The 27,952-nt window shown below is 33.4% G+C and overlaps 1 protein-coding gene across 1 annotated transcript; it reads right to left on the bottom strand.

Moving 5' to 3' along the window:
- Positions 1-332: 332 nt before the first annotated feature.
- On the bottom strand, positions 333-13,665 carry LOC103489643 (probable LRR receptor-like serine/threonine-protein kinase At1g56140). The gene is made up of 24 exons (XM_008448898.3): positions 13,175-13,665; positions 12,695-12,887; positions 12,090-12,161; positions 11,802-11,873; positions 11,621-11,692; positions 11,239-11,310; positions 7,187-7,258; positions 7,032-7,103; positions 6,753-6,824; positions 6,599-6,670; positions 5,981-6,052; positions 5,449-5,520; positions 5,295-5,360; positions 4,641-4,706; positions 4,456-4,500; positions 4,301-4,365; positions 3,625-4,001; positions 2,956-3,151; positions 2,709-2,873; positions 2,449-2,567; positions 1,879-2,089; positions 1,571-1,802; positions 1,332-1,482; positions 333-857 (listed from the first exon to the last, which is right to left on the bottom strand). The coding sequence occupies exons 1-24, from the start codon at positions 13,293-13,295 to the stop codon at positions 480-482; spliced, it is 3,105 nt and encodes a 1,034-aa protein (XP_008447120.1). The 5' UTR covers positions 13,296-13,665; the 3' UTR covers positions 333-479.
- Between the last annotated feature and the right edge of the window lie 14,287 nt (positions 13,666-27,952).

The raw sequence follows: 27,952 nt of genomic DNA, 5'->3' as shown, positions 1-27,952 counted from the left end.
GTAACTACTTGCAAGTGTTTTTAGAGGCAATACTTAACCTACCCCTTAAACTTGCAAATTAGAATACGTGAAAAACCATTTTGGTCCTCTCTCTCTTGTGCCCACCAGCTATAAACCGAATAAAATATTGACGGGGGTGAAGAAGAAGAGAAGATCAATGAAAATAGTTAGCCAGAGCTTGGTTTAGAGATCTAAGAAATGGAAGAATGCTTAGTTAGCCAGAGCTTGGTTTAGAGATCTAAGAAATGGAAGAATGCTTATTTAGAACTTTGAAAAATCCCGTATTGCATAACAAGAGGGAAACTGTAATAGCCAAACAATTTAACATACAATTCCAAAATCAGGCACAAAATTAATTCAAAAATGGGAGATTCCAAAGAACAAAAAATTATGTATTTGTTATGTACAAAGCCAGAGGGGTGGGGGCATGTTGAGTAAATGGAAACCAAAAACATGAAAAATGCCAATATTATGCTTCTTCATCTACCCTCTCCTAATAATCCACGAAGCATTGGTTCAGAAGCGTTGGCTGGCGAGTGCTTCGTATCAATGATACTTGAACTTGTAGATGCATAACGACCGGTATCAGGTTCTTCAGTTGATGGAGTATCTATAAAGCTTGTAATGTCCTCAAATTTCCAATCTGTCAGGTAACCTGGTTTGGAAGTTACAGTGGCCACTTCAATGTCTCCAGTCAGCATTGCCACCACACGGGACATCGATGGTCGAAGACCTGGGGATGTTTGAGTGCACAGAAGAGCTACACCAATCACCCTTTTTACTTCCTCCTTGCTGAACTCTGATAATTCAGAATCCACCATCTCAAGTTCACAGTTGTTTTCGTGGAGGTACCATGCCTACAACCAGGAAAACAGTAATTTATCAGACAAATGCTAATGGAAACTCAAACGTAAGCGACAAGACGAAGAATGCACCAATATTTGAGTAATAATGTATATATTTCTGGTCTCATCGTTGACTTATGAGAGAAAATGCAAGGTAAGATATTGATCATTCGTTTATTGTTTTCTGGCGTTCTTCTCATGTTTGATCAAAACTCTTTATAATTTATATGATTGTGCTCGTGACGGGACAGGCCGGCAATTGCATGGTTTAAGTTACTATGGATTTAAGATCAAAGGTAAAGTTGAGACAATTTGGATGAGAATAATATGGAGGAAATAGAGAAGGATCTGAAAAAAGGATATGCTTTCATAAAAGCCCAGGGGAGGGTGCTTAGGAAGAGAAGTATAAGTGGGTGTGGGCATCTAAGTGAGAAAGAAGTTCTTAACAAAACAGTAAAAATGATTTAAAAACGATTTCATTCTTACCCATTCGAGAAGATAAATTTTGTCTTGATCTAAGCTTGGGTCTGAATTTGGCCTTCCACTAACAATTTCAAGAGCCACAACACCAAATCCGAAGACATCAGCCTTCTCCGTAAGGTGGCCACGCATGGCATACTCGGGTGCAAGATAACCACTACAACAGTAATAGGGCCAACATTAGTACTCGTACCAGATAATAAAATAAAATAAAACAGAAAATTTAATTAAAGAGTTAATCTTACATTGTACCAGCAACACGGGTGCTTATATGAGTCTTTTTGTCATCATAAAGTTTGGCTAACCCAAAATCTGAAATTTTGGGTATCAGATTACCATCAAGTAGGATGTTACTTGCCTTAACATCTCTGTGCACAATGCGAAGTCTCGATTCCTCATGAAGGTAAGTGAGACCCCTTGCGACACCCACGCATATCTCAAACCGTGTTGGCCAATCAATAACGAAATGTTTTTGTCCTGCCACATAGAAGTCATGTATAAATATAACCATCTTTGTTTTCAACAGCCAGAAAATTGGATACAGATTCCTTACCAAATAATGCTTGGTCAAGACTTTTGTTCTCAAGAAACTCATAAACAAGGAGACGTTTATCGGCCTCAATGCAACATCCATATAATTTCACAAGGTTACGATGTTGCACTGCAGATATTGTAGCGATCTCAGCAACAAACTGGCTCTTTCCTTGGTGGGATGCCACTGAAAGTTGCTTCACAGCAACCACTCTTCCATCATTTAATGTTCCCTGAAGGGTAAAAAAATTAGACAGCAAGTAAAACCAATACTTCAGAATGCATAAAATAGATACAATCGTCCCACTATCGTATGAACTACAAAGCAAGTACGGTAATTGACATTGGTGAAACTTATGGCACGTTTAAGGCTCACCTGCAAGGTTGATTCAGTTTAAGAAAATAGATATCAGTTATAGTTTTGACACCCTTGGCCTTTTCCCCTCAATGGTCACACAGTTACCAAGATCTACCACATTATCTTTTCTTTATTTTCACAAATCAAGATTGTCGAAATTTATTGCATAGTTTCAGGTAATTGACATTTGCTTAGCACTATCCACTCCTTGGACGTTCAAAAGAAAGACTATACCTTGTAAACAGGTCCAAATCCTCCCTCGCCAAGTTTGTTGGATGAATTGAAGTCATTTGTAGCACCCCTTAGTTCAGAATAACTAAAAGTGTACGGTCTAGTGTCTATTCCTAGGAGCTCTGCAAAATAATGATCAAAATAAATAAATGTTAAAAACGTGGATAGAAGGTTCAGAATGCCTCCTCGAGTGTAGATCCAAAATGAAAGGCAACAGAATCAAGAAGCAAATAACTACTTAAAAGCAGGTTCTTTGAAATTACCTTCATCTTCATAGGCACGACGCCTTTTCCTTCTCTGAACAACAAAGAATACTGCGCCAACAATCAGGAATAAAACAGATCCTAAACCCACAACAAGCCCTACAATTAGGCCCGTTCTAGTCTCCTTAGTACTTGGAGGTGTGTTACGGACAGTTGGTACAAAATCTGCAGAAAAGCTAAATACTTAACTGAAAATACTTGAAAGCAAGAACACAAACAAAGAACAAAACTTGCCATAACTAATTACCTGGGGTAGCGCTGATGGCTGAAACAGCAGGTCCAAAATCACCCTGATCGGGTATGCAGCAAGTACCTTTTCCCGCCCAAAAGAGATGAATTTCCAGGAAGTTTTCTGTAACTTCAGCAGTAAAATTCCTTCTGACAGCAAGGAAAGACCCACCTGCCTCCTTTCTAATATCAAAATTCTGTAGCACACGATTTCCCTGAAACCGATAATAATAAACTCAGATAAGGGAACAGAGGAAGGCAAAATGTATGAGCATCAGTTTGTTAAGGAATAACAAAGGAGTATGGAAATATAGTATTGCGAAAATGAAATTTAAAACACGGGACGGATGACGCTTGTTCTTACTGCATAAATATAAACAGAACTGTAAGTGTTTCTAACACCCATCATACTCAAAGTTGAAAGCAGAAGGTTAAAATATTGTTATTAAATTACAATTTTAGGCCCTGTATTTTCATATTTTAACTAAGGTTCCAGACCTTTAAAAAGTATGTAGTAGATTCTTAGCTTTTAATTTTGTGTCTTATGGATCTCTAAACTTTAAAAATATAACGGGATATTAGACAAACTTAAGAAATTGGCAAAGCCTTGGTGTATACCAAAATTTGGTGTATACTAAATAAAGAATCGTCACAACATTATATAAATGAAGATGAATAAAAAAGGAACCTGTATATATATATCAAAGAGACGCCTCCCACGGCTTTGCCATGTATTTGAATCTGGGAAAGCTATTTCCGCAAAATGAAGGTTCACAGTGTAGTTTCCATTCTCAAGCCCTAGTCCATAGTATCTCAATGATGAAGCAGATAGTCGTTGTGTCTGATAAAGTTCTGTGTCGATGGTGTTCGGGAATTGAGCCGGCGTATTGCTGGTGTATTCAGGATTGCTGGTCCCAGTAAAGTATCCAGTATTACTAACGGCCCACCTCTGTGAATCAGTGACAAAGTACGTAGCAGGACCAAGGGCCTCATTTTCCCTTTCAAACAAAACCCCTGATGAACTTCTGATCTGTGGACCTCCACACTTGATCCCAAAATCAGAATCTGGCATACATATACAAGATCAGAGTTACATAAAAAGATATTCACCCATACGATGGGGCATCTTCTGACTTGCACTTGCCTTATGTAATGGCAGCATTATGAAGACGTAGAATAGTACTTTAGAAACTTGTACAAAAATATATGAGGGGAAAACAATGTATTTAGAATCACAGGTTTTGAGATTTAAATCAGCTTGAAGTTGAGCTGGAGTGCACAAAAGTAAGCCTGAGGTAGTTTTTCCTCTTCCTCGGAGAAACATACAACAAATAGAAAGAATATATTTCATAATTTCTACTCACATATTGGACGGTCTCGATTACAAGGAAAGTTGCGTTGAAGACAATTCAATCCAGAAGGCAAACGACTGAAAGCAAAAGAGGAACAAAGTGTTTGTAAGCATAGTTAACCGGCACACAAAAGAGAGTAAGGGTATTAAATCAACTCAAGGAAATACCTGATACTGCCACTTTCAATTGTGAAATTGTTGACAACTAAATTTCTGCATATCAAAGCCAACAAGATTATATCATAACCTTCATCTTAATATCACATGAGTAGGTAGGGAGTGTTAAGTGTACTATTGTAATTTGCATGATTGTACAAAAAAAAGATATAGAACAGAAAATAATGGCCACTTACAGCTGTAAGTTTTGCTGGTCAATCCAAGCAGGAAAGCTCCCTGATAAATCATTATATGACAAGTCTCTACAAGATCAAATGGAAAGGCATTAGCACTCAGTACAGAAGGTAATAGCCAAAGAAAGTTGCAAAAGTAAAATGTGAAAAATGACCATTAAGATATGGACTTATCAAGTTAAACTAAATAATTTAGCTTAATCGCTCCACAGTAATTTGTGTAGGTTTTAATATTTAAACATTTTGAACAGGTAGTCAGATTCTTTAGTGTCTGACCGAGCCAATAAATCTAAGTATGCCCGAAATTGTCGGGGTTTTCAGATGGCAAAATCAAGCATATGATTGTCTGCCTGAATGAATACCATGCCTTCTCAAAACCTAAATGTCAGAAAACGTGTATAAAAATTACCCCAGAAATGCATCCTATGAAGCACCTTACTTTGAATATCATAACTCTGTAATTGAGAGGTTTGATAAAAATGCATTCCTTTGGAGCATAAAGAAAAGACGATAGAATCTTTCATATATTCTTTAGTATAGAAATTTCATTTCCAGGAAAAGAACATATCAACCATCTAATTGATCAAAAGATTATTGCTAGATCAGAAACATGTGCAAGGGGCATCGTAAAAATCAACATTTGCAAGACAGACTCACATATTTAGAAGTGATTCACTCTTCTGTGTAGGTAGGGTCCCAGTTAACTTATTATTTCCAAGGATCCTGCACAACCGACCAAGAATATACACTTCAATTCAACCAAAAAAACGGTGGGAGACATATAGTTATTGAAGGAAGCGTTGGATGTTACAAGTGTGATAGTGAGCTCAAACTGAAAAGTGAGCTTGGAATCTCTCCTGTCAAGTTGTTGAAGCTCAAGTCCCTACAAAAGAAAGGAGAACAAAGTCAAATTATTACCAAAACCATAAGAACTTCAAGAATAAAAAGCGATCTTCAAATAGGATCAACTCTCCACAAGAGCACTAAATTACATAATGGTCAAGAAAAATTAATTTAAAAAAAAATTCAAAAAATTCAAAAAAAAATTAAATGTTTCTAAATTTACCATCAAAATGAATCCCATCTCAATTTATTAATCAGTTTTGAGATGAGATGACACCAACCAATTTCTTAAAAAAAACATGAAACATCATTGTTTCCCGGTTGATTTGGTGGGGCAAGAATATCACACACACGAACTTGCAAACAGTTGTATGGGTCAAAGTTGATTGCAACACAAAAAATTCAAGTGTCAAAGTTGATTGCAACACAAAAAATTCAACCTGGCTCATTAGCAGGAACAAATTCATTTAAACAGTTATTTATTGATGAGGAATTCTTACAGCTGGGCAAGTCTACGAAATTCTCCAATGTTGGATGGAATTGAACCAGTAATATTATTATTTCTCAGCACCCTGCAAGAAAAGAAATGTTATAATCATTATTAGATATTATATTAAATTTGTCTTCACCCACAAGCTTAAACTTTTGGGTCAATCGGTGATTAAAGATGGTATTAGAGTAGGTTGTTGATTGATTCAAGAGATTCTGTGTTCAAACCCCTACATTGTTATATTTCCTTCCCAATTAATTTTCATTTCCGCTTGTTGGGCCTTTTTCATATTTCGAGCTCACAAGTGATAGGAAGTGTTAGATATTCTATTAAATTTCTCTTCACCTACAAGCTTATGCTTTTGGTTCCATCAGTAATTTATGAGTTATAAAATGTTCGGGAGATTCAAAATATTAAAAAATAATAATAATAATAAGGGGTTTTTAAAAAATTATAAAAAAAAAATACTATTTATACTTCATAGAAAAAACCAGTAAAAGACAAAAAATCATTACACTTGATTTTCCTATGTAAATATGTTAGTCGATTTTGCTATTTTTGACAATTTCCCTAATAATAATAATAATAATATATAACAGCAATGAAACAAATAATGGAGCCAACTCACAGGATAGTTAGAGATGTCATTTTACTGATGAATGCCAGAGAAGAGCTCCCATTGGATAAATCACCTATTCTCCTATATTAATTATAAATGGTACATTAGCAATAATTCAAACAGTACATAGACCAAATACCCTGAAATGGTTAAAGTTACTCACAACTCAGTCAAAGATGTCAAGTTTGAAAATGTCGATGGTATGGGACCTGTAAAAGAGTTTCCTTGAAACCTCCTACAAAAGTAAGCAGATAATATAAATAAAAAAGACCCTGACCTTTACTAGAAATTGCAAGTAGATACAAACATTTGTGTAACGCAGTAAATAAAACAAACTGTAATGAGAATTTTCATCACAATAAAATCTTCAGCTGTTGCTTAGGCCATCAGGCACCATTTTAGAGAAAGGGAGGGGGACTTTAGAGCTAAGAAGTTGTCTTACAAAACTGTGAGCCTTGTCCAGTTCCCGATGAAATCGGGTATTCTGCCAGTGAATTCATTGTCCGATGCCCATCTGTTCAGAGGAGAGATTAATATCAAAATGATGAATTCTTGGCTGATAAAGTTGGGAAAAGTTAAAGCCAGAAAATGGATTACACTTTCTCCAAGTTTCTTAGACTTGAAAATGATGGAGGAATACCACCCGAAACTCCAGAGCTATCAATGTATCTATCAAGATAAACATGATTAACAAATTATCAGTATAATCATAATGAAACTGTGCAAAGCAAAGTAAAGGTAGATCATCAGAACCAAGCATAACGAAACTTTAATTATAGTCAAAGATTACAATTTGGGACGAATATGTTCATTCAGACCTTTCAGCATGCTCTCATAGATCATACATATCACAGGTTGAAGGGACACAAAGTCAAATTAGTATTTTAGATTCTTGCATCACAAAGTCACAACTAAAGTAAAATGATCATGATTACAAACTGGTAAGAACTATGAGTTAGGATTGCGAACCAATAAGTTAATGAACTTGTTCTTTCACAAAAGTTGGTTTAATTTTCAGTATTTTCTCTCTTTTATGTCTCCAACATTGTACTCTTCATTAACTGAAGTTTGGATCTCAAACATCTACTTAATTATGCAAAAATTCGACAGACGAGGTTCTTTTTACAACATGTTGTGTTAAAATGATGAACGTCAAATAGGATAAAATTCCTCTCCTTGGAGCAAATATTCCCTACTAGCTATCACTTGAAGGAAGCTGTCTCCTCCTTTCGGTAATTATAATCTTACTAATCAATGGAAGCGTTTTTTTATCTTTGTTAGAGTTTGTGGCGCATAGGGAAATTATGTGAGATTTTCCCTACATATCTTTCCTTTTTTATCTCTTTGTATTATTCTATTTATTCCCCCTCTTGTACACATTGTATTCATCATAAAATAATAACAAAATATCGTGGTTTTTGTTCCCCCTCTTGTACCTATTGTATTCATTCGAAAATAATAACAAAATATCGTGGTTTTTCTCCCAGTACTTGGGTTTCCATGTAACTCAATGTTCTTGTTTTTATCACTTTTAATATGGTATTAGAACGAGGTAAAGACGATGCCCTAGACAGTATTATCGATGAAACCAAAAAAAGAGACAAGAGGAGCAACTGCCGCCGCTATGGAAAAGTTGCTCCACCAGCTTCAAAAGACGCTTGCGGTCACAATGGGCCTACCCTCGGAGCCATGCACACAGCACAATGGCCAGAATCTGCCTCACGCGTCGTCGCTGTCAGGTGCATGGGCCCACACGCCACAGTCCAATCATCTCACCACCCAGCCGATCTTCTTCCACGTGTCATCCCCTGTCCAGCTGCAGAACCCTCCTTCCTTGTCAGTCGCACCTCCACACACCACTGTCAATTGATCCTTTACAGCAGCCATACTTCCGTAGTACCAGGATTGACCAAATTTGTAATAGATCAGGGTTGAAGTTGACGAGTCTTCTGCGCATTCCAAACCGACCAATCTACCGATGTATTAAAAAAAGCCCGGTAACTTCGTTCCCTAATTTTCCTTTGAATTATATAACTGACTATGCTGCCCTTAATGCTCGTTCCTCAACCCATGATAACGAGAAGAATAGTGGGAAACCAATCCTTGTATATGAGCATTGCAAGAAATAGTGGCACACCAAGGATAAGTGTTGGAAACTCCACGGTTGTCCCCCAGGAGGTAAGAAACATTCCTCCAATGAGAAACAAAACCCAAGGAGTGCCTATATTAGTGAGACTACCAACACCTCTCAGTCAACTGGCCCTACTACAAGCCAGACCAACCCTCCCACTTTGGGTGTCATTGCTCAGTCAAGTATGTCTTAGTCCCTTGGCCTTATTAGTGTTGATGGGAAGAGTACCTGGATTTTAGACTTGGGGACCACAGATCACTTGACAGGTTCTATTGAACACTTCAACTCTTATACCCCTTGTGCTGGTCATGAGAAAATCCAAATAGCCGACGGCTCTTTAGCCCCGATTGCTGACAAAGGACAAATAGTTCCCTTTGACGGTCTCTCTCTCCGGAATGTTTGCATGTGCCTAAGCTTTCTTACAATTTGTTATCTATTAGCAAGATCACTCATGAGTTGCACTGTAAAACTACTTTCTTACATAAATCTGTTTGTTTTTAGGACTTGAGCTCGAGAAGGACGATTGGCACTATCCAGCATCGCAGCAGACTAAACATCCTTGATGATGATACCTTCGATAGTAGTATCTCTAGGGCTAGTTGATTGTATGTTGTGGCATTTTCAGTTGGGTCACCTAAACTTTACTTATTTGAAATATTTGTCTCCATCTATTTTCTAAAACTGATGTCTCCTAGGTCTTGTGATGTGTGTATTCGGACAAAACAACATCTGGTTTCATTTCCCTTACCATCTCATCTGGGAAACGGTGGTTTGTAACTTTCATTGATGATCATACTCGTCTTACCTAGGTCTTCCTTATCACCGATAAATCTGAGGTTTCCTCTGTTTTTCAAAACTTCTATCACACCATTGAAACACAATTCCATACAAAAGTTGTAATTCTTCAGTGATAATGGTCGGGAATACTAAAACCATAACTTTAGTGAGTTCCTAGCCTCCAAAGGGATTGTTTACCAAAGCTCATGTGCCTACACTCCTCAACAAAATAGGGTGGCCGAGCGAAAAAACCGCCTACTCATCTAATTTTTGAGGTTCCTCTTCGTGTGTTTAGGTGTCCCGCATGCATACATAATTTCAGCCCTAATCAAACTAAATTTACCCCTTGGGCTAAGGCATGTGTGTTTGTTGGGTATCCCCTTCATCAGCGCAATTATAAATGTTTTCATTCGTTGTCCATGAAATACTTTGTAAATATAGATGTTACTTTTTGTGAGGACCAACCCTACTTTCCCATTAGCCATCTTCAGGGGGAGAGTGTGAGTGAAGAGTATAATTGTACCTTAGAGTTTATCGAACCTTCTCCTACTACCGTGTCTAACTTCGATCCTCATCCCATAGGCCTACCCATAAACCAAGTTCCCTGAAAAACATATTACAAGAGGAATCTCAAAAAGGAAGTTGAGTCCCCAACTACTCAGTCGGCTCAAGTCCAAGACTCTGAACCTCCTCGAAATCAAGGTATGGAAAACCCTACTGAACCTTGTGTTGATAATAAGATGAGTGAGAATGACAGGTATGATGTTGTTGTTCTTGAAAATGTGGAAGAAAAGGACAATGGTGATAAAACTAAGGACATAGCAGAAACCGGTAATAATGAAGTTGAATAGGGTAATATAGGAAAACTTGAAGAGTATGATTCCTCTTTGGACATTCCCATTGCACTGAGAAAAGGTATCACGTCTTGTACAAAATATCTCATTTGTAACTATGTTTCCTATGATAATCTCTCTCCATAGTTCAAAGCTTTTACAGCAAGCCCTGATTCTACCATAATACCAAAAATATCTACACTGCTTTAGAGTATCCTGAATGGAAGAATACTATCATGGAAGAGATAAAGGCTCTTGAAAAGAATAAAACTTGGAAGATTTGCGCTCTACCCAAGGAGCATAAAATTGTGGGATGCAAATGGGTGTTCACTCTCAAATACAAAGCAAATGCAACACTTGACAGACACAAGGCAGAGTTAGTTGCAAAGAGGTTTACTTAAATTTATGGTGTTGATTATTTAGAAACTTCTTCTCCTATTGTATTCATCCGAAAAAAAAAAAAAAGAACAAAATATCATGATTTTCTCCCGGTACTCGGGTTTCCACATAATTGGCGTTCTTGTCTTTATCACTTTTAATAATCTTTTAGTAGTTACATGCCTATCATTTGTACAAGAGTGAGTTTTACCGTGAGCTTTCAATCAATAATAGCAAGTCATCTTTCTTCATGTCTTATATACATATAAAGACCACGGTATTTCTGGAAATTACAAAAATTATGAGCCACAGAAACGGCACATCCAACAATATTCTGAATATCAAAAAACTAAGGGCAAAACACGACTACAGAATTTTACACTTTTATCCCTATTGTTAGAAAGTTTGATACTGAAACAGATTTTGTTATTACAGTCTAGGAAAGGCAACCCAATAGACATAAGTCACAATTGTAGATGTAAACAGTTAAAGAGCATTTTTGGGAGAAAAAAGAAAGATGAAAAGCTTACAGTTCCCTTAACATAGAAAGATTTCCAAGCTCTGACGGTAAGGGACCGGAGAAATTGTTGGACCCCAATGCTCTACAATATCAGCAAAAATAAAACAGTTAAATATGTTCATATGAATAAAATACAGCTGCGTGGCATTTATTGTTAATAATCTGCATCTGTACTCTTGAAATTTTTTCATTACTCCTAGCTCCCATTTATAAGTAAGGCAAAAAAATATAAGCATCCGAGTGAATTTAAAACTTTTGAGTGGAAAGAAAATATTGAAGATAAAAAAAAACAAATTAATAGAAAATTTTAGCTTCATAGATTTGATAAAAAGCAACGTGATCGGCTAACTGTTTGGATGTCTTCCAGAATTGACTAGAAACAGAGAACTTACAATAGTTCCAGTTTAGAAAGAGATCCAAGTTCCTTGGGAAGTTCCCCTGATAACCCATTAATGCCCAGGCTCCTGATCACAATTTGATTATATAATTAGAAAAAGGACAAAACTTTGTAACGTTGACCGTTGATATAATATGCCTACTGAGGTCAATACAAAAGGCTATTGATTATCTTACAGGGTCCGCAATTCTGAGAGATTACCAACAGATGCAGATAGTGTTCCTGTCAAGAAATTTTGATCCAGCTTCCTGAAAGAAATTCAGTTCAATTTAATTGCATGTGCTACCGGTAAAACTTTCCATATTACAAATATAATATCAAACATGCATATATTCGCCAATATAAACATAGCTCAATAATTAAGGCATCTCTACTTTCTATAAAAGGTCATAGATTCACTTTCTCGACCCTATATGTGATGCAATGATAAAAATAAATGTGTGCATATAAGGAGGAAAACGTACAGATATGTGAGGGAAGTCAATGTCCACAGCTCTGGTGGGAGTACACCAACAACATTTATTGCATAAACGTGCCTGCAAAATCATGTAAATAACATGAATTTCAAACAAGAACAAGAGAGAAAACAAAGAACATGAGTCTGTTACGAGAAACAAATATGCTCTTGTCTGATCTTTTCTTTCAAGTAGATCATATCCTCTCATGCCAACCCGATTTGTCTGGATGCTAAACATGAAGGCAATATAGTGGGATTAGTCTTCTAAAAAGACTGATTTTTTCCATCGGCAGACTATTGCAAAATTATTGATATATAATTATATACTTTATAAATTCGTGCATGTCAGATCCTATGTTTAAACAGTCCATGAATTTATCGGGACTTACCACAATTGAACTCGCTAAAAAGATTAAAACGAATGCTCCACCTATAAGTTGGTTTTATTCAACAATTTGATTCTAGAAATTAAACTCAAGTCCTAACAATCTTACGTACAGACATGAATGCTTAAGGCAATCATAAAGAAAACTAATTCAAAGTACCCCAACTCTTCGTATACAATGTGATAGATGCAGAGAGAGAGAGAGAGAGAGAGAGAGAGAGAAATACAGTTGAGTAATGAGGCAAGTAGCACCGCCGTTGGCTGGGCAATCACATTTTATAAGAGGATTGAGGTTTCCATTACTGTCGATGCGGGTCGTACTGTCGACTGCCCTCCCACTGCACAGATTCCCGCTTATATTCCATGCCCCTGATGGTGCCGAAATTCGCCATTGTCTAAATATGGAATTCAAAGCTCTTGCTGCACACACACACACATACACTCAGAAGACATAATCAATCAATTCTAATGTAGTTGTTTGAGTAAAGCCTTCAGACTTATATCCACTCCTTGGCGATCCTCACAAAGATGAATCTAAATAAATAAGCTCAATCCATGAACAAAACAAAAGATTCAGTTGAATTGAATAGTGTTTCTTGAACTTTGGACTGAAAAAATCAAAACATGTAAGTGGGTTTTTGGTCGGAGCAACATAACTTTTTCATCCGAGAACACACTAAAGGTGGAAAAGGAGAGAGATAAAGAACCTTGATCAGGATCGGTGATGGGTTGTGTTGAATTTTGAGCTTGAGACGAAATAATCAGGTGGCTCACGATGGAAACAATTGCACAAAGAACAAAGATGAAACCTAAAGAAGAAGACGCCATAAGTTGTAACAGGATTATGGAGGGAGGAAATGATATTTTGGTTTTACGAGGATACTTAAATCCTAGAGATTGGGATAGCCAACGCAATAAAGGGACGTTCTGACCAAAACCGTGACGACAAAAACCACAAGAGAGTTGAAAAAGAAGACCACGAGGGAGACTATTGCTAACAATTCAACTTCCCAAATTAATGAATTGATTAAGAATATAAACAAAGGGATCCCCATGTGGTCGAATAGAATTGAAACAATTGAGAGTACTGTGATAAAGGAGTATTGTTGGGTTGCATGGAAGCTCCGTTAAGGCGCCGGCTGTGGAGGCATTGACACTCGGAGCATAAAATTCTCAAAAACAAATGTTAAAGTCGTAGGTGAGGATTTGAGGGCAAGTGTGAAAAAAGAATAAGGTTAAAGATTCACCTGTTGTTGATTGCGTTGACAATTCAAGGTTGGCGGCGGAAGAGGGTGGCCCCTGCTTTTATCCACTTGAGCTCTTTGCCGGCGGTTGTCAAAAGCAGAATTCAATCTGAACAACCGCCACTTTTTTGCATTTTCAGCCTCCGCGCCTTCTCCGTACATTGACAGGCACCAACTTAGACAACCTCAATTTTAAGAATCGGTTTCTATGGTCAATCTCAGTTTTACAAAAATCTCCATAAAAATAATTTTATCAATAAAATGTTGGTTACTGTTACAAATCCGAGAGAAAATAAATAAACATACGAGTACAAAGAGAAAGAAAGATATCATATAAATAAGGTTCTTTCTAAAATATAAAAAACCTATAAAATATTTACTCTATAGAACAATTCCAAAAACGAAAAAAAGTTTACAGGTACACCGTGTAAAATATCAAAAATATCTCGTCAATAACGCGCCCGTAATATATTTGCAATCGTAGATATGGCTACAATTTATACGCGATCGTTTAAATTTGAGTCAAAAAATTTGGTACACGACCGTTTACATTTAGGATTTTTTTAATTCTTTTGGTACACGATCGTTTAGATTTATCTGCACGATGATTACACAATCATTTACTTTTCTACAATCGTTTACATTTGGCTATTCTAATCTAAATAATTTTTTCAAGATTGATCATTTAATTTTGTTACATGATCGTACGTTTAAATTTAAATGATTTTTTTTTTAAATTTGGTAGACGATTTTTTTAATTCTTTTGGTACACGATCATTAGATTTCTTTACAAAATTGTTTACTTTTGTTTCACGATCGTTTATTTTTTTTTTTAACATTTGGCTACTCCAGTTTAAATGATTTTTTTTCAAGATTCTTTGTACACAATCTTTTAGATTTAGCTATTTTATGTAGTAAAAAAACGATGGAAAGAAATCGCAGCAAAAAAAAATAGAAAGACGATGGAAAAGCGAAAAAAAAAGATTAAACTTTCAATAAGAAAAATGATGGAAAGAAATTGCAGAAAAAAAAAAGAAGAAGAAAAAGAAGGAAGACAAAGAAATAGTAGGAGGAAGACAATTGCAAAAGAAAGATGGAAGGGTAAAACTAGAATATTTAAAAAATTGCTAACTTTGTGAGTTTTGTTATACGAGTGGTAAATAGTTTATTTTATTACATTTTCCCTATAAATAATAATGTGCATTGTCGTATCTCAAAAAATGATCTCAATTAAATAGGGTTGTAAGAATAATAGTTACAAAATCAAACATAAAGAGAGGACAATAAAGATATGTATAAACTAATAAAAATATATGTACACTTATTTCTCAAAATTACGATTCCTTAGGAGGATTTCAAGTGTTTCATTATCTTTTTGATATTAGATGATTTTTTTTTCTTTTTTTTTTCTTTTTTTTTTTTGCAAACAGAGTGAATGAACAATCCTAAGAAAGTTCAATGATATAACTAGTTCATTTAGGTATAAATTGATGTAACTTCATTTGGTTTATGTTTTATTTGCAAGCTAAGCAAAATATATAATCTCAGTTTCATTCTAGAGAAACTTTATTATTGCCTTTGAAATTTCTTTAGGAGTGTCTACTCAATCATCAACAATATTTAATGAATCTCAAATTGTGGTTTCTTTTAAAAGCATACAAACAAATATGAATTATTTTTATACCCGTATATAAACAAAAAATTAATAATATGGTTATATTCGTCTGGAATGTTTTATAATTCTCTAATACTTAAATCATATTACTTGAGTACCTTTAATCCTTCAGGGATATAATTATTAATAAATTCATATAAATGTATAGTGACTACATCCACAAGGTGAATGTTGAGTTTTTTCGTACACATTCAGATATTTTAGATACACTGTCAGGTAATGTATCCACCATAGAAGAACATGTCTCTCTGTATAACCAATACTGGTTCTTTACAATATTATTGTGCAATTTGTCTTGGTTTGTATAATTGAACCTCATTCTATTTGTTTTTCTTACAAATACTCGTATCTTGCATGTTTGACATTCCTTAATTAATGTCCGAACTACTAGTTCTTGCGATTTAAAAAGTAAATTTAACTTGATTGGATTGTTTCTTTTCACATAAGTCAATCCTTTCTGTGTCGCGACATTGTTCAATATGTCAAAGTACATTTACTTATTTTCATAGATAGTATCGTGAGCAACACTGTATGTAAAAATGTTGTCAAGTTATTTATGTATGGTTACATCTTTTTCTTGTCATGACATATAATTTTATCGAGATCTCTTTACTGTCCTTATTTACTTTAAGATTCTTATGAGTACTCATATTCAGAATTTCTTTTAGAATTTTCATATTCTTAACTGAGTCATTAATTGACCACTTCTTCTTTCAAGGATCTTTATCTTTGGAACTCATTTGTCTGTCACATTTCAGGCGTGTAGTAGTGACAACTTGTTACACTAGAATATCATTCTTAGATAGTGTCTTTGTAACCATTATAACTTGGTTACTTAGTTGTAAATGTTCTGTAAATACATCTGCCATTTAATTTGTAAAATAAGATCATACTTATGCATTTCATTCAATTCATTTTTTCAGCTTTTTCTTAATTTCTCCCCTAATGTTGAAAATATTGTCTCATTATGAGAACTAGCAAATTGTATAGTAAATACATTACTCATCACGGGTGTTCAAAGTATTTATTAATTGATATGATATTAATTTCAACATAGTGTTTAATTGTTCCATCATTTTAAGCATGATCTCATACAAATTTAGAAGCTTTGCTATTCGAACATAAGCTATAGATTGTTCATCACTTATCCCTATCAATTATCAAATGTTTGGGATGCAAACTCACTAGCATTCTCAAAACAAAATAATAAGTATATATATGACCATCAATAAGATCAACAACAATCAATAAACCATGAATCTCTTCCAAAAGCATGAGAGATTGAATTTCAATTTTTCCTAGTGAGGGTTTGATAATTAATCTCTTTAGAACAAGACATATTGACAATTTATTACGTTAAAGAATCTTCTAATTCGTTAATAGATGTCAATGTATATTTTCAATGATTAATTTCATTATTGACTCAAAATGATTCATCATGTCAAATAAAATTATATTTGGACCAATGAATTTGGTTCATTGATGCATATATTTCAATCACACAAATATGTGTGTAATATAATTTAGAAGTAAAAGCAGACATTTTTTGTATGAACATCATGTAGAAGATTAATTATATACAGTATATGAATATCATATATTATTCTTATTATAAATCTCTAGATGATTACGTATCTTCCAAATTTTTTAATTTTTTTCTTACAAGAGAATAAAGTATATCAATTGTAAATTTTGCTTATCTTGGCAAAATAATATTTTCTTTTCCACAATTTTTTTAATCAAGACTATCAAATCTTCATAACTTAATATTATACTTGATTTTTCGCTTCAAGCATTTGAATTTTGGATGTATTATTTACTTTTAAGTATAATATGGATAGATGTATTATATGCAAAAACATAAACATTAATTATTCTTATTCTCTTTAAGAGGTTCAAAAGAAATATAGATATCTCACTCATATACAACTGGGTCAGGAAAATAATTATCTCTTCAAGAGATTATAACAAATTTGTAACAACGAGGTTAAAATGAAAGGTGTAATCTCTTCGAGAGATACAAATAATTTCTCAAAGTTTGCTTTCATACATCGTTCTCCTTTTCATCACTAAAGATTTTTATTTTTCATATAGACTTTTAATAACGTAAGTACAAGATTATTGTATATCGTTTGTATTATACATTCAAAAAACAAAATTTTCATACAAATATGTGTTGTTCTAATATGATAAATACTTATTCTCTATTAACATATTTCGACCTTTAATTACTAAATATTGCAACATTCATTTAATGTTGTTAAATTATTTGGTTGAATTTATCATTTTTTTATAGAAATATATGTTCATCATGTTCAACTAATAAATTGTTTTAAACTCTCTCTCAAATTGTTATTGTCAAAGCAAGGATATTTTGATATGAGCGTAACTATGGGTGCAAGACAAAAATAATGAGCATTAACTAATTTATGCAACTTCATGTACATTAGATCAAAATTGGATTTAAGAAGTAATTAACTATCATACATAACTTTCATAGACTTTGTCATGAGAGAATTTAAATCAAATACATATAATCATCGTAAATAAAACTATTGAGGCATTAAGTAGAACTTAAGGGCATGTTTAGGGTGAATGAATGGAATTTCCAAAGCGAAAGCGTATGAACGTCATGCAAGTGAAATTCAATTTGTAAAACCAATAAATTCAAAGAAAAAAAATAAACAAAACTTAAGCATGCTTCTTGTGGAGGAAAAATGTGAAAAGAAACTAACCTTTGTAGAACTTTAAATAACTCTTCTTTTAAGCTTTCAAGACACCACAAAATCTTCGATTCCTTTTTGGAATACAGAGAGATCGATAAGAGAGTCTTAAAAAAAACTCTCTTTTTCTTTTAAAAACAAATCTTAACCATTATTGATAACTTCCCCCCTCTTTCACACGTAGAATAACTCCCAAAAGAGTTATTCATTCTATTTATTTAAAAAATATTAATTAAGTTAAATAAAATTAATATATATTATATCTCATATAATATATACTTTATATCATATCATATATAATATAACTAATGGTTTAGATCTCTCATATAATCCATAGTTCTAATATGAATCGAATCCATATTAATTTTAACTTATAGTTTATTTATGAATCTTATTCATATTATTATTATTATTTGAATCATATTCAAATATTAACTTCTCTCACAAAAACTTTACATTATAATGTATCAAATACATTATATTAATTGTATCTTTACAATTTATTCCCTTTAATCGATTTGAACAATTCAAATTAAACCAAAATAAATTTCATTCTCATTTATCCTTATTGAGCTAACAAGGGGACCTTATGGACCTACAGATTGAAGCTCCAATAAAATGGGATTAATTAATTAAACTCTTTAATTAAATTAATCTTTATTCATTAACTATTGGTCCTTCCACTAAAGACTAATAGTTGCACTCTTTTTACTGTAGATATATTTTTGTGTCCATTAGATATAACCAATCAATAGTGCAATGACCCTTCACAAATTGCTCGTAAGTACAGCTAGGCCAAAAATTATCGTTTTACCCCTATAATTACATCTAACTCCTTAAGTACCATTGATTCCTTTAATGAACAATAACTATAATCCTACTATAACTGAACTCCTCTTAGGCTAAGAAATGGTGTGGCGCCACATTGTTCAAGCCCTGAAATCAGCCCTTAAGAGAGCAATTTCTCTACTTACTCTATTTATAGAGAATGAGTGAATTCCTTCTTGTGTAGCTGTGTTCCCAGCTCCTCAATCAGACGAATCCCCAAAATGGTAGGCATATTGAGTCAGCTACATAGGCCACTCTCACTCATGCAAATCAAAGGATTGCCTTCATAGGCAGGAGTTCACAACTCACTCAGGATTTAGGTCAAGTCACCTATAGTCATCCTGGTAAAATGTAGTCTCAACTAGTAACGATGTTAATAAGAGAGACTATTCATTTCATGGTCCGGTCTTATACAAACTCTTTGTATAGAATACCCTCACTCTAATGTCTCGACATGAATAATTAGGATCAAATCATTTGTAGCACTTTAGAACAATTGTAACAACTACAAAGCAGGTCGTATTCGTAGTGTACCAGGATAAGGTATCCAGCCTTATCCATTTACTACATATCAGTTAGGTTATCACTTAAATATGATCCACTTGTATGTCTCCACATACATGTTTAGGTTACAGAAGATAACCTTGGATGTTAGTTTATTGGTTTTGTGGGTTAATGCAACTAAATGTCAAATAAAATAAAACACTTTATTTTATTAGATAAATAAAAAGTTTGTATAATATATACAATTACAAACTACAAGACCACGAGATTTAGTGCATCAACCCCAACATAAGGCTAGGAGTATACTGGAGTGAAGTTGGCTATAATAGTTCACTCCTTGTTTGGAGCAAGGTTTAGTTTTAGTTGAGGATTAGGATTAGGATTTAAAATAACCCACATGCTATTACTATTTTTTACCTTAGAGGTATTTGTTTCAAGGGTTTGGAAGTTAGTCAACCCACTTTCAACACCACCTCCCATTGATCGTTGTCGGCCAATTTTCGACCACCACCTTTGGTGACTCTACAGGTTAACTTCCAACAACTAAATCCAGCGACCGTCGGTGTAAAACTTGTAGTTAAGACCCATAGATAAGACAAGTAGTTAAAACCCGTAGTTAAAAGAAGTAAAAATTTGATTAAATGTCCTAAAATAGCGTTTTAAGTGGTCTACGCAAGAAGATGTGGGTTTACTTCGTGAGAAAGGTCATGTGAGAGGACTTTTGAAAGGTTAGGCGATTAGAGTTCTATGTGAAATGGAACTTGACGAGAAAAAACAAGGAAACTTCTCATAAATTTCCTAAATTTACTTAATAGGCGACATGTAAGGTTTAAGTTAAGCATAAATAAGTTAAATCTTAAGATTACACGTGTACCACTAAGAAGCAGGAGGTGACCATGTATCAAGAGCTTAAGGGTAACTAAACTTGTTTAAGGATTAGTATAAATATGGGCCTTCAGTCAAATTATTAGTTATGGTTATTTTGAGAATTTGAAAAGAAAAGTTTAAGTATTGAAGTGTTGTCAAAGTGTCTACGTGAGAAGAAGAAGACGAAAAGCCTTTGAAGTTTAAGAAGTTAAGTAGTGTGAGTGTTTTCTTTAAATTATTTAAATGTCTTCAAGCTTTCTTTATTTAAGTGTTCATCGATTTGAAGTGATGATTACAATATGAATATTTCTAAAGAGATTTCAAGTAAAGTCTATTTTATGTTTAAAGCAAATTTATTATATTTTTAAAGCATCACTACAAGAAATCGAGGGTTTCCAACGTACAAAATGGCGTCAGAAGAAGGAACGTCAGAATAGACGACTATTCCCGACATCGTGTTGCATGCGTTGGGACTCGACGAAAATATTATTTTAATATTATCTTTTTCCAATGTGTCGTGAAGAACGTCGAAAAAAAAGAAGCCAATCTCGACGGTTCTCAACCAGCATCGAAAATAGGAATATAGTTCTCGACGGCTTACACGGGACGTCGGGATAAACTCGAACATTAATTATGTGTCAAAGCAAGATTCCTAATGCTACATGCATGGCATCGAGAATGGGTACACCTGTTCTCGGTGGTTCTTAATCGATGTCGAAAATAGGTAATATAGTTTTTGATGCCTTGCACGAGCATCGGAATAAACTCAAACATTAATTATGTATCAGAGCAAGATCTTCGATGCTCCATGCATGGTGTCGAAAAAGGTTTACCTACTTTTGACGTCATTAATGATTCATCGGAACTGTTTCTAACTATTCCCGATGAATCACTAATGGTGTCGGGAGTTCTCCTATATATTTCGTTTCAGTTCTCTAAAAGACATAACTGAAATTTAGAAGAGAAAGAGAGGAGAAGAAGGAGAAGAAGGAGAAGAGGAGAAGACGTCTGTCGCGTCTGTCGTGCCTTGCCCTCGCCGCCATCTGTCTAGTATGATCATAAAGACATTGGCAGCATATGTAAAGAGGGTAGTATTACGAGCCGCGTCTGAAAAAATACAAGCTTGCTTCAAACAAAAAAAACCCTAAATCTGTTGGTTCAAAAAATTGATTCGAAAGAAAGGAGCAGAAAATGACAAAATTGAGAACCGAACAGGTAAGCTATAGAAAGTTCCTCACTTGCCTATTAGGTAAATATGATTGATTGTTAAAAAAGCTATCAATCACATTTACTTTATATGCAAGTGGAAAACTTTTTATGGCTTACCTATTCGGTTCTCGATCTTGTCATTTTCTGCTTCTCTCTTTCCAATTAATTTTTTGAAACCACCAGAGTAAGAGTTGTTTCTATTTGAAGCGACCTCATGTTTCTCCTGATGCAACACGTAATAAGGTTCAACTTTTCTCTTTCCACATTCTCCCCATGTCTCTGTGATCATACTAGCTACAATGATGTTAAGGCAATGTGTAAAAGTCGAGAAACTGGCGTCGACGCTTAGAACTATATTTAAGTTTTCATTTTTACTTTGTATTATTCATGTAATTTATATTTGAATTACCTACGAATGTGTACTTTTTTAATATTTCAATTAAAAATAAATTCGATTTGGTATTTTAACATTTTTTTTTCAATTTTATGTTAATTCTAATTCAATTTAGAATTTTAATAATTTTTTATTAAGTTTACATTATTTAATAAAAGTTAGAATTTTTTATTAATTTTACGTTAATTAATAAAAAATAAATCAAATAATACTGCCAACGCCCCGTACTAAATGACGCCGACGTACATGGCAATGTTAGTAGTGAGGTATTTACGACACCGTTAACACACGTCGATAGTTCCTCACTACCTACGTATTAACCATCTCGACGAAGAGGGCAAGGCTACATCGACGCTTTTCTCACGACGTCCTTGTCGAATCGATTTCTATGTCGGCGTAGCCTCTCTCGATGCATTTCTGACTTCTCTTGATGCAGAGACATTTTTGACTTCTCTTGACGCATCTCTGCATCGACATATCCCCTTCTTCTTGTAGTGCATGTTTTGTGTTTCAATGATTTATGAAAGGGTGTTTAAACCATTAGTTTATTTCCTATCAATGAGCTAACTGTTATGTGCATATAAGGAGTAAAGGCAACCATGTAGAAAAAGACTACATGGTGGAGTGAAACTGGCCAATGTAGAAAAAGACTGCATTGTGTTTAACGGCCTAAGCAACAAGAACGAATCAGAATATTCTCAGATGCTAAGGATGAAAAGGCCATCTCAGTAGTCTAAACACGGGATGATGAGTCCTTGCATAGAGAATGATTTGGGATTCTTGGCGAAATGAATGACTTGACTAATGTGTGATATGAGAAATGTGTATTGATGTGATTTGATATGTTTGGCGAAATGAAGTTTACAAAACGTATTTTGCGAAAAGAATTTCATAAAAACCTCACTAAGTCTTTTAGACTTATGTTCTAAAATTTTACATTCCAGGTTTCAAGCATTAAGGCCAAGTAGAGAAGTGAAAGGGCTTGCTAGGCGAGAAAAGACTGTCAAGGTGGTTAGTTTAAACTTAAGTGTTGTACTTATGTGATTTATCTAAAGAGTTGTAAGGCTTTGTTCAAGTTAATAAAAGTATATGTTTGTCTTATTCCCTTGCTAAGTTGTTTTATTGCCTAAATTATGACTAGAGTTAAGAAAGGAAGGAGTAAGCGATTAAGCAAAGCTTAAGGATCTAAATATGAATGTTTTGGCATTTAACATGTCAAGATACTCAAAGTCACACCGCAGCTCGCATACTAAGCAAGGAAGTTTGTGGGGCAAGGCGTGACAATCGCCGCTGCTTCAATCTTGAAAAATTTTAATAAAGCATTTTTAGTATGTATAATAAACAAAAGAAATTTATGTACAAATACTTTTAAAAAATAAAATATTAAAACACATTGTGTTTTTATTTTAAGAAGTTTTTATCAAAAGTGTTTAAATATAAATGAATATTTGAAAAAAAATCTAAATCATTCCAAATACACTTTTAGTTTAATTATAATAATATTATTCAGAATACACTTTCTTATGTTTTTTTTTTCTTACAAAATTATTTTATCTACTTGTTAAATTTATTAATAATTATATATGGAGATTGTAGTTAAATCCATATTAAAAGAATAACCTAACTAACAAGATTTAATTAAATCACATATCAATTTCTATAAAATATGTGTTATAATATAAAATTGTAGAAGAAGTGCATCGACCCAACTTAGTAATAAACGTATGTGAAAAAAGTACGATTCGAACTGACTATGTTTTCAAAGAATGGTACATATGTACCTAATATATGATTTATTGTAATGAAAGAATGAATTATATATTAATTTGAATAAAGTAATTAAGTAAATTGAAGACAAAATGAGATATCTGAATTTGGAAGACCAAACACAACTCCACAACTCCTCCTCCCTCCGCCTAACACGTATTTATTTGTCATAATATTTAAATTTATATGATGCATAAATGAATGCATTTGACATATTTAAACTACTTTTCTACCCTTTCTCATCTAAATGGTTTTATTTCTTTTATAACACAAACCGCCTTTTCTTTAAACTATTGGGGTCCCAATCATACTTACGTTGTCTAATTATTTTTTATATTCACACATCAAACATAAAATAATTATTAAAACATCGTAGGTTTTGTTTTCTTTCTCAAGATTCAACTCAACGTAACAATGCTTTCTCTATCCAATATTTTCTCTCTTCGATGTCTTTGAGTTGAACCTAAGACATTACTATATTGGGTTCTCTCTCCTCTTTTATTCGTTGGACTCCGTTTATCTTATTTATTTTAATATTTTTATAAAAATTTAAATTTTGTTATTATCGGCTTCCAATATTAGAAATTTGGATTAATATTTTTAAATAATTAAATCAAACTATATTGACATTTCAATTTATTTATAGATTATTTGTTTTATCTTTTTTTTTTCATTTGTCATTAATTTTATGAAAATTTATATTTGTGTTTTTAATTATTAAAAAAACATGATTCTTGAATCAATCATGTTTTTTTAATAATGACCTGTAATTGAGAAGATTAAATCTAAATTAAAATTTTTTTAATAACCAAATTACATTCATTTAAAAGATAAAAGAAAATTATTGTGTTCCACAATCCAGACGTCGTCGATTTCGAGCTAGTTGTCGCCATCGACTCTGAACTCTATGTTGTCCTGACTCCTCTTGGTTCTCTAGTTCTTGTTGGTACTCTTATCGATCTGTTATCTCTACAGGTACTTCATAGTACATATATTTATTATATTCTCCATGGGCACATTCGTGTCCATACATGTAAGAAGTTGATGAACCGGCATCTATATATAAAGATGATGGATTGACCCCTAAATCTTAATATTCTGTATCGAATTCAAAATCACAATATCCTGCTCCAAATGTTGGTATCATCATTATCGAACTACCATAACCAGTTTGGCTCTATGTTTATGTCAACACTTCTTCCACATTATGGTAAACTTCATCGAGTTCAGCTTATTCCACTCGGACTCGTCTCCTATGAACTGGTGGAGGTACAATAGGTAGATCGTACATATTATATATCTCATCCATGTGTCTCTCATTATTAAACAATATTTAAATATGTACCAGATGACCTACAACTGCTCCTGGTCAAATGATGTAGAGTCTCATAATATTATTATGTTGATGGATGTATTTTTTAGTCAGATCCATATTAAATTGCTGAATCGAAACTCCTATAGCCATAAATTTTCTACGAGATCACCAACGCACTACCAAATGTGCAACCTTCTCTGACCAATCCATAACACCCAAGTCAATGTTATGCAAAAGTGGCTCAGTATTCCATTCTGATGGGATATTTTGTTTAAGATTGCATTGTTTGAGCACCCTATCAGGATGTTGCCACTCACCAATATGTATATGAGAGAACTGATGGTCTGCTATATATCTTGACTGTTCTTACAAAAATTTGGCAACTTATCAATTACATTTTTGTAACGCTCCCTAATAATATGAAACATCACACATTACATTAAAAATAAATAAATGTATGTATACTAATGCATAAAAAAATTGAAATTTTAGTATTGACGTACCTGATCACGTTGAAAAAGGTCGAACATGTACTTAGACTAATTGCATGAGTAGCTGATCTTGTTACACAAAATTGGTCTCTCCATCAATATTATGGAGCTATTGTGGGAAATCGTTTCCAAGCCCATATTTAAAGAAATATCAACAAATCAGCAATTTTACGAGCATCTTGCTTCAATGCTTTGCATAAAGATTTAATTTATCTTCAATTTTAAAAGTCCGATCTTTAGGATATTTTTTTATAGTTATATAGATCTAATTTTTAAACTTGACTTAATATTACAGTCTCTTTCTAACATTTATATGTTTTTTAATGTACATGCCGAAAATATGATAGATTTTGTAGTATAACTCTTATAACTTAATATCATAACAATAAAATCATAGATATAGTACTAACATGTAAAACCCTAAATAATGCAGTAACATGGATATAACATAATTCTAATATCACAAACTTTATATATATCTTCCTTTTTATCATCTTTACTCATATTCTGTGTAGCTCACAAACTTTTTCTCCGGAACAAATTGTGTTAGTAGTGATAAATATATGGAAAAACAAATCATATTGAAAATCATGCTAGAGCTTGCTTTTCTTTTTTTCTTTTTTTTTTCCATATATATATCTTGTTTTTGTAATTTCATTGTTGAAATGCTAATCCTTAATTAACTAAGTACTGAAGGGGAGTATTCAAATAAGATGATGAATGAAAAGGATACATGGTTACAAAAAAAAAAAAAAAAAAAAAAAAAAAAAAAAAAATCCTCTCTTGGAGAAATAAAATAGAGATCCCCATATAGTACTTGGCATTTCATCTCAACAAGGAATTGTATTCTAAAATTACCTAAAAGCAGTTTTGATTCTTCCATCTCTTAAACTAAAATTTGGAAGTTGTTTAAAAGTATGTTTTGAAAAAGACAAACAGTAGTTGAAGAAAAGGGGAGAATACAAATAAAACACTTAGCTTAAGCTTAACCAGAAAGCACCAAGGAGTAGTCTTCATATAGTAGAAACAAACATTACACAATTAAAATAATACTTTTAAGAAGAAGAAATATTTGTTTTAAAAAGTAGTAAAAGAATAAAGAAGAGATTTAGAGAGAGACATGTGCATCATGCATGATGCAAGGTTGGAGAGAGACAGACACACAGACACACAGACACACAGACAGGAGTTTTCACCATTAACATGACCCAAATTCTAGCTTCCAAATTTCTACCAATATAATCACCTTTCCTTTCTAAAAACTATTTTAAATTACAAAACTCATATACATACACAATCCATCCTACATTTACTACCATATTTTGCTATTTTTTCTAAATATTCTGATTCGTTTTTCCTAATTTTATTTTATATATGTTCTTTTTTTGGTAATATAAATTATAAAATAAAGAATGACCTCTCTGCCTTCTGCAGCCATTGCCAGATGAGAAAATTGTGTGGTGGGCTACGGCCCAAAGCCCAAGCTGTGTGCACCATACCAACTCCAACCGCGCCGGACTCAGGCCCATGCCTAACTTAGGCCCACACACCCTTTCCCATCATAATATATCACCGCCACGAGTAAACAAACTATAATGAACTTTCCAAGTTTTTGTCTAAATGTCTTCGAAAATAAAATTAAAAAAAAAAAAAAAAAAAAAAACTTATTATTCATCCACTTTTAATTTTATATATAAAAGGAACCTGTCAATTAGGTTTTTAAACTTTTAACATTGTGTTGGTCAATGGTATATTTGAATGTTTTAATTTATTATCTGCTATGTTAGATAAAGCTGTATTTTACGTCTAATAAGACTTTTTTTCTATTTCAAGCAAGCAAGTTAATTTTATGAAAGGACACAATTTAAAGACTTATTGAACCAATTTTATAGTTTTTAAAGTTTAGAAACTCATTGTTTTATGTATTTCATTCACATTGAATTGTACCACGGGTGTTTGGTGGTGAGGTGAGCATGATAGGCCAAAAATCAAGTTAACTAAATCAAAGGTGGTCAAGCAGAGAAAAGGAAGGGTTCGGGAGTTAGCTTGGGTAAAATCCTAATTGATAATATCGTATAAAAATTTCAAAGGCTTAAATCGATCCACAGTTGGATCGATTCAAACATATTTAATATATAATATAGTTAGTTCAATGGCGTTTTGGTCAGAAAATCGACTCCGACCGATTGATGACATCCTTACTTAATGGCCTAGACCTTCTAACCCACTACCTTCTGGATTGGTCTTAATATTGTTCGAGTTGACTTGTCTAAAAAATCCTCCCTCGAACATGTGTGGTGTTAAGCCAACTGTACTTTGATGCTTAAAGTTGGTGTTAAGAGTGACTATTTTAGTTAAACCTGAAAAAATTGAGGTGTTACATCTCTCCTTCGGATATTACTTATCTATCTTTTTGAGATGGTTGAATAAGGCTATTTATAAATCAATCCTCTAACACATGCCTAAAG

This window comes from Cucumis melo, chromosome 1 (assembly GCF_025177605.1).
Source record: "Cucumis melo cultivar AY chromosome 1, USDA_Cmelo_AY_1.0, whole genome shotgun sequence".
NCBI classification, from domain to species: domain Eukaryota; kingdom Viridiplantae; phylum Streptophyta; class Magnoliopsida; order Cucurbitales; family Cucurbitaceae; genus Cucumis; species Cucumis melo.
Note: the sequence above shows the minus strand (reverse complement) of the source record. Positions and strands in the feature narration are given on the sequence as shown.